At 42.3% G+C, this 7548-nt stretch overlaps 1 protein-coding gene across 2 annotated transcripts in view; it reads left to right on the top strand.

Moving 5' to 3' along the window:
* Nucleotides 1-363: 363 nt before the first annotated feature.
* The window catches only part of Unc13c (unc-13 homolog C), a 445304-nt gene continuing 438119 nt past the window's right edge, over nucleotides 364-7548 (top strand). Inside the window, exon 1 of one of the 2 annotated variants that reach the window (XM_028773588.1) lies at nucleotides 364-3375. In XM_028773588.1, the coding sequence (XP_028629421.1) occupies nucleotides 417-3375 (2959 nt within the window). In that variant the 5' untranslated portion in view covers nucleotides 364-416. The remainder of the gene's footprint in view (nucleotides 3376-7548) is intronic. The other variant, XM_028773589.1, reaches the window with a different exon arrangement.

Genomic DNA, 7548 nt, shown 5'->3' with positions numbered 1-7548 from the left:
AATTTAGGAAAGGGCGTCATACAATGAATGCATTTCGATTTACATTCCGGGAACTGCATGCCTCTTCTGTAATTTTGCACACGTCACATATCACAAATACCTTGGGAAACGTTAGAAATGGGAAGAATGTGGACTCGAATTCTGGTATTCATTATAGCATTTCTTCCTTTTCAGACACAGCATGAAGTTACATGGACATGAAAGAGCTATGAAGCCTCCATTCCAGAGAAGTGGAGAAGCTGGGCTGGTGGAGTCCACAGACCCATGACTTCCTAGGGGACCATCATCTGCTATCCTGCTCTTGCTGGTAGTTGATGGCACTGGTGAACAAGAATGCTGGCCTTGGGTTTACAGACTACCATCCCAGTGCCTTGTTCATGTCCTTGGATTAGAAAAGCTCACCCTCATTGCTCTCCATGGTGGCCAGTCTCATTAAGAGCTTGATTTTAGCTTATATACATAAGCTTTGCAAAGGAATGTTTACAAAGAAATTGGGAAATACAACCAAAAAGAAAGAGAATCGTCAGCAGAAAAAAGATCAAGATTTCCCTACTGCTGACCACACCAAAGCCCCTAAATTGTCAAATGCCCTGAAAAGCACTGTAAAAAAGATTACAAAGTGCTCATCCACCCGTAACTTCTCCATAGAAGACAAAGAAGGTCACAAAGACTTCTCCCTGTCACCCACATTCAGTTACCGAGTTGCTATCACCAATGGTCTGCAAACAGCCGTGACCAACAGTGATGAGGACCTGCTTCAGGAGCTGTCTTCTATTGAGAGCTCGTACTCTGAATCCTTCAATGAGCTAAGGAGCAGCACGGACAACCAGGTTCAGTCAACACACACCATGCCAGTCAGACGTAACAGGAAGAGCTCCAGCAGCTTGGCACCCTCTGAGGGCAGTTCAGATGGGGAGCGCACCCTCCACACCTTAAAACTGGGTGCCCTACGGAAACTGAGGAAATGGAAGAAGAGCCAAGAGTGCGTCTCCTCAGACTCGGAGTTGAGCACTGTGAAGAAAACCTGGGGGATAAGAAGCAAATCTTTAGACAGAACTGCTCGAAACCCAAAGACGAATGTCTTGGAGCCAGGGTTCAGCTCCTCTGGCTGCATAAGCCAAACCCATGATGTCATGGAAATGATCTTTAAAGAGCTTCAGGGTATAAGTCAGATTGAAACAGAACTTTCCGAACTCCGAGGGCACGTGAATGCTCTCAAGTACTCTATCGATGAAATCTCCAGCAGTGTGGAGGTAGTGCAGAGCGAGATTGAACAGCTTCGGACAGGGTTTGTCCAGGCTCGAAGGGAAACTAGAGACATTCATGATTACATTAAACACTTGGGTCACATGGGGAGTAAAGTTAGCCTGAGGTTTTTAAATGTGCCTGAAGAAAGACATGAATATGTGGAAAGTGTGGTGTACCAAATTCTTGTAGATAAAATGGGTTTCTCAGATGTACCAAATGCTATTAAGATTGAATTTGCTCAGAGGATAGGGCAGCAAAGGGATTGCCCAAATGCAAAACCTCGACCCATCCTAGTGTACTTTGAAACCCCTCAGCAAAGGGATTCTGTCTTAAAGAAATCATACAAGCTCAAAGGCACAGGCATCGGAATCTCTACAGACATTCTAACTTATGATATCAGAGAACGGAAGGAGAAAGGGGTGTTACCATCTTCCCAGACATACGAAAGCATGGATATGAAGCTATCCACGCCTGAGCCCAAAGCCAAGAAGAATGCATGGCTGTCACCAAATGACAGTGACAGAGAGCTGGAGTCGGACCTCAGCAGAAGCAGCTATGCTGACTCTCCAGCAAAGGGAAGTTCTAAATTGAGTTCAAAGTCACACAGTGCTCGAACTAAGAGCAAAGCATCTAACAGCAGAACCCAGAAGTCAGACTACAGTAAACGGCCCTCCCAACCGCCAGCATCAAGTACCCCGGAAAAGCAAACACCTCACTATGTGGAGGCCACACCACTCTGGCATTCACAGAGTGACTTCTTCACTCCTAAACTTAGTCGCTCTGAATCAGATTTTTCCAAATTGTGTCAGTCTTATTCAGAGGATTTTTCTGAAAGTCAGTTTTTCTGTCGAACTAATGGGAGCTCCCTCCTTTCCTCTTCTGACCGGGAACTTTGGCAGAGGAAGCAGGAGGGCATGCCTGCCTTGTACCATAGTCCAGAGGACCAGGGTTTGGATGGAAGTATTCCGGCAATGTCAGAACAGGGAAAAATTGAGAATACAGAAACAGTAGACAGTGGCATGAGCAACAGCATGGTGTGTGCATCTGGAGACCGAAGCAATTATAGTGGTTCCCAGCTCTCACTGCACGAGGACCTGTCTCCATGGAAGGAGTGGAATCAAGCAGGCCAAGGAACTGATGTTGGTTTAGATTCATCCACCCAGGAACCTTTTGACTACGACACCAACAGTTTGTCTGACCAACAGCTGGATATCTCCAGCAAAGATCTAGATGACCTAGGCAAGTGCCCCAGCGACCTGCAAGATGACTCTGAAAGCTATGATTTAACCCAGGATGACAACTCTTCTCCATGCCCTGGATTGGATAATGAACCACAAGGCCAGTGGGTTGGCCAGTATGATTCTTATCAGGAAGCCAATTCTAATGACCTGTACCCCAACCAAAGCCACCCACCCATGATGTATCGAAGTCAAAGTGAATTGCAAAGCCATGATTCTGAGGGGGCCCAGCCCAAATCCTGGCATAGTCGGCTAAGCATTGACCTTTCTGATAAGACCTTTAAGTTCCCCAAATTTGGATCTACTCTTCAGAGGGCAAAGTCAGCCCTGGAGGTGGTGTGGAACAAGAGCACCCAGAGTCTCAGTGGGTGTGAGGACAGCGGCTCTTCCTTAATGGGGAGATTTCGGACATTATCTCAATCCACTGCAAATGAGTCAAGTACCACCCTTGACTCTGATATCTACACAGAACCCTATTACTATAAAGCTGAGGAAGAGGACGATTACTGTGAACCAGTGGCTGACAGTGAGACAGATTACGTTGAAGTGATGGAGCAGGTCCTGGCTAAGCTAGAGAACAGGACTAGTGTCACTGAAGTAGATGAACACATTAAAGACTATGACCACCCTTCCTATGAAACTCCTTATGAGACCCCACAAGACGAGGGCTATGATGGGCAGGCTGATGACATCACTAGTGAAGGAGAACTGGAAACCTTAAATGAACCAGCAGTTGAAATGGAATTAGCAGAAGATGAAAACCAAAACCTCCCTGTAGAGCCACCAGAGGTCATGAAGCCAAAGAGAATCCGACCTTCCTTCAAAGAAGCAGCTTTGAGGGCCTATAAGAAGCAGATGGCAGAGCTGGAAGAAAAGATCCTGGCTGGAGGTACTCAAGTTTAAATGCTAAGTTATGTGCTATGTGCTATGTGCTATGTGCTAACACTTACCAGTACAATTGTACGGGGTGATGTAGGCTTTCCTAGGAGAAGGAATTCACCTGCAGTGAATTTGTATATATTCTGAGAAGAATTTCATTTTGTTCAGATAGCTCTCCCAACAAGGGATTCATAAAGAAAATGAAAGTAGATTTCAGATAGTTCATATTAAAATGAGCCCAACTTTAGGCCTGTGTGCATGGTAGATCAAGATTTTTGTCCTAGGTGCAGGAAATTGTTGGGGAAATAAAAGGACAGGCTTTTAACCAAGTAGCCTGGCAGCCATGCCCTGTTCTACTGGGCTCACAGAGGTGAGGAGAAAGGGGTATTTCATTTAAAAAAAATTGGAGAACACAGAGTTAAATATAAGGATTCCTTAGTAGGACTGCACTTTAGAGCCTGATTTTAAGAAGAGGATGGTTTTGCAGAGCCAATCCTAGCCTGTGGACGATCGCCACCTTCTCTTACACTAAGCTGAGAGATGCAGTCTGACCAGGAGCTCAGGGCACCCCAGAGCAGACAGAAGTCATTCTTTGTGTTAATAAGGAGTGAGAGCGGGGAAGTTTCCTCAGAAGTGATAAAACTTACTTCTCAGTTAGAAAAATGAGAAGAACTGATTTATCTTTCTGATTTCTGAGGGGAACAATTTTCAATGTGTATTTTGTTGTGGTGGATAGATATGGGTTTATTGATGTTGTTTATTAACTAAACCTCATTTGCATATGCCTCAATTATTTACATTATATTTTATTTGCATGCTTATTGTATCTTTGGATAGCATTTTAAAATCTCATTTTAAAACAAATTTGATAATTTTATGTGTTCACAGATTATAGTGCTAACATCTTTCGCTAAAATATTTGCTCTGTATATTTTCTAAAGGCATATGTGTATGTGACTATCAATCTGCTATTATGAAATACTATCATAGAATAACTTGTTCAGTTGGTAGCTGATTGTAGCTTTGCCATCAAAAACTCCTTACTACTTCCTCACTAGAAGGGTCAGGCTGCAGAGACAGCAGTCCCCTTTATCATCAAATGGTATAAGACATAAGACAATCAGCTTTCCTTCCTTCAAAAGTCTTAACCCTAGGAAGCAACACAGCCTGTCTATTTAAAGGAGAAAAGTTGTAGCCAGGGGGGAGTGAGGTACATTGCCTGTGACTTTTTTACTGAATAAATAAAAGAATAGAAGCAACCCTCAACTATACCAAACTGGTTTGAAGATGCAGAAGAGACTAATATAATTGTTATGTAAATTTTAGAGTCATATTATCCCTACCAGAGTAAGACTTGATGGAAGTTCTCTGTAGTGAAATTCAGTTGACAGATTATTTTTTTTTTGTAGGTAAAATCTAGAAATTAGATTCTAATTAGAAATTAGACCTTTTTATTTACTGTGGATTCAACAAGTTAATTAAGGACTAAACTGGTGTGTGTATGTGTGTGTGTGTTTGTGTGTTTAATGTGATACAATGGTCTACAGTTCAACAAGTTCAAGGTATTGGTTTGAAATATTAAGCAATAGAAATAAAGCAAGTCCTTATATTGAAAAATTTTGGATCTTCAGTGAACAATATTTTAGTTTCTACTTACCAATGATTTACAGACATAAATATCTATGTACCACCAGTGTGCCTGGTGCCCTCAGAGGTCAGAAGAGACATTTGGTATTCTGGAACAGGAGGTTGTGAGCAATCCTGTGTGTGGTGGGAACCAAATCTGAGTCCTCTGCCAGAGCAGCCAGTGCTCCTGGTTTTTAAAGAAGGAAATTGATGTATACAAACAGGGAATCTTGTCTGGCTTTCTGAAGGGATATCTTACCATTTGCTACAATGTGGATGGGTCTTTAGGTTATCACTTATTAAGTGATGCCAGTTACAAGAATATTCCAAGATACAACTTGTATGAGACATCTTAACAAAAGGAGGCAGGGCTTGAGTATAGCTCATTGACAGAATTCAATGTCCACATGAGAAGCTCTGGATTCTCTCTTGAACTTGTAGAAAAGAAATCAAGTACAGAGAGAAAGACAGAAAAGCCGTGGGACACAGGGAACATGGAGGAGGGGACAAGGCATATAAGGGAGAGGAGAGAAATACATGGGATGAGCCACATCTGGGACCCAGTGGTGGAGTGATGACAAGAGTAGATTATACTTATTATATTCTAGATTTGTGTTCTGGACACACACCAAGGGATGACCATGTGAGGTAAAAAGTATGCTTATTTGTTTCACTATAATCATTTTGACTATCTATACCTATCTCCTTATGTCTTAGAGATAAGCACAAGTTTATTTAAAAATTAAATTGAAATTGGAAATTCCACATTAGCAAACCTCTATAAATTAGATTTCTATGGTAATGACCCTTCCAGTGGTACTTCTTGGAAAACACATTGCTTGTGCCTCTATTAACACATGTGAGACTTCTGAATCAGAAAAGCTCATACCAAGTACTTAACCATCCAGGAAAATCTGCAGAGGACTCCGAACTCTCTACCATCTTGTGATATCACCATCCCATGAGGCAGCTTTCAATGGAATCTGAGGGCTCTCACCATACTAGATGAAATGGGTGCACACTTCCTTCAGATCCACTCTGGTTACTGAAATGCACCAGCTTGTCACCCCAGGAGGCTGCAGCAGCCTGGACTTCAAAGGGCAGCTCAACTCCAGTTGGCAGTGAGCAGGCATCTTCCCCATCCTGTGCTCCCAATATGCTTCTGAGGGAAGGGCAGCCAGGGAAGGACTTTTCCAGGCCCTTTCCTGCTCCTGGTACCCGACAAAGTGCCAATTGCTGTGATGGTTTTGTGCCTGTGGCCATCTGCTCACTGAGCCTTGGGCAAGTGCCTGCAGGCTTTCTCCCATGGCTGCCCAGTATGCATTAGGCAGCAGTCCTATCTTTTATTTCAAACCTAGCCAGAAAGGTCTTGGTGGAAATCTCTGAGGGATGTAGAACCCAAACATAGTATTACAAAATTACATGTTCAGACACTTGAATTATTTTAACTCTTATCTTCAGAGCCTAGTGACAAGAAACCCTTAATGATTGTGGCTATTTGGTGATAGTATTATAATTTTTTTTTTACTCTACCTTCATTCCAATAGCATAAGAAATCTTGGATACTATAGAGCCAAAAAACCTTGCCACTGTGGGGTCCAAATCTTCCCTGTCACTGGACCCTGCTGGGTCATGTTATTTACATAGCTGGCTCACACTCATATTAACTGTCATACTAAGAATGCTTCGATTTTTATCTCCAGCCCAGAACTAACCACTTACTGGGGTTCACTCTACCCCCTTTAATTTCTGCCTATCTGTCTCTGTAACCCTGGAGTCACCTTGTATTTGCATATGCTGCTTGTTTCTCTTCTGAACCAAAATCCAGACTTTTAACTAAGCTTCCCACAGAAAGTTCAACTGGTGGTTTCATGCTCACAACAAGAAGAGACAAGTACAGTCTTCGAAGTCACCTACATCCCACTGTGGAGTCCAGGCCAGAGCTGGGCCTCTCCTGCAGAGTGTGGGCAGAGCTGGCTTTTTAATATGTTCTTGTTGGATCTGATGAAGATGGTTATCAGGAACCATATGAAGAGCACTGTTGAATGCTGGACAGCAATGTATCCACAGAGTATCCTCTTTAGTTTTCTGTTCTTTTTAAACTGATAGAGAATCAGCTTAAAGAAATGTGCTAATAGCATTCTAAACATAAAGGAAAAAAACTGAACAGAACAAATAAGATTTTTGTATCCCTCTAGAGTGACAAATTTTTGAATTTTATGACAAGCATTTGATATTATCTACACATTAAAATGTAGAAAAGGAATAGGTTGTTTTGTGAAATTGAATGTAAATAAAAAAATTTAAAAATTACCTACTTTAGAAGCTGGACAGTTGGCTTTGTGGTTTAGAGCACTTGCTGTTCTTGCAGAAGACTCAGGTTCAGTTCCCAGAGCTCACAAAGCAGCTAACAGATGCCTGTAACTCCAGTCCTAGAGAATCGTGTGCCCACTTCTTGCTTCTGCAGACATTGAATGCATATGCTACACATTTGTGCACTTAGGCACACCACATATGCAGTATATAATAAGCAGTGTTTTAAAATTTTTATTCATTC

The sequence above is a fragment of the Grammomys surdaster genome, unplaced genomic scaffold, assembly GCF_004785775.1.
Source record: "Grammomys surdaster isolate TR1022 unplaced genomic scaffold, NIH_TR_1.0 231, whole genome shotgun sequence".
Lineage (NCBI taxonomy): Eukaryota > Metazoa > Chordata > Mammalia > Rodentia > Muridae > Grammomys > Grammomys surdaster.
The sequence above is the reverse complement of the archived record's forward strand: the minus strand, read 5'-3'. Positions and strand labels throughout refer to the sequence as shown.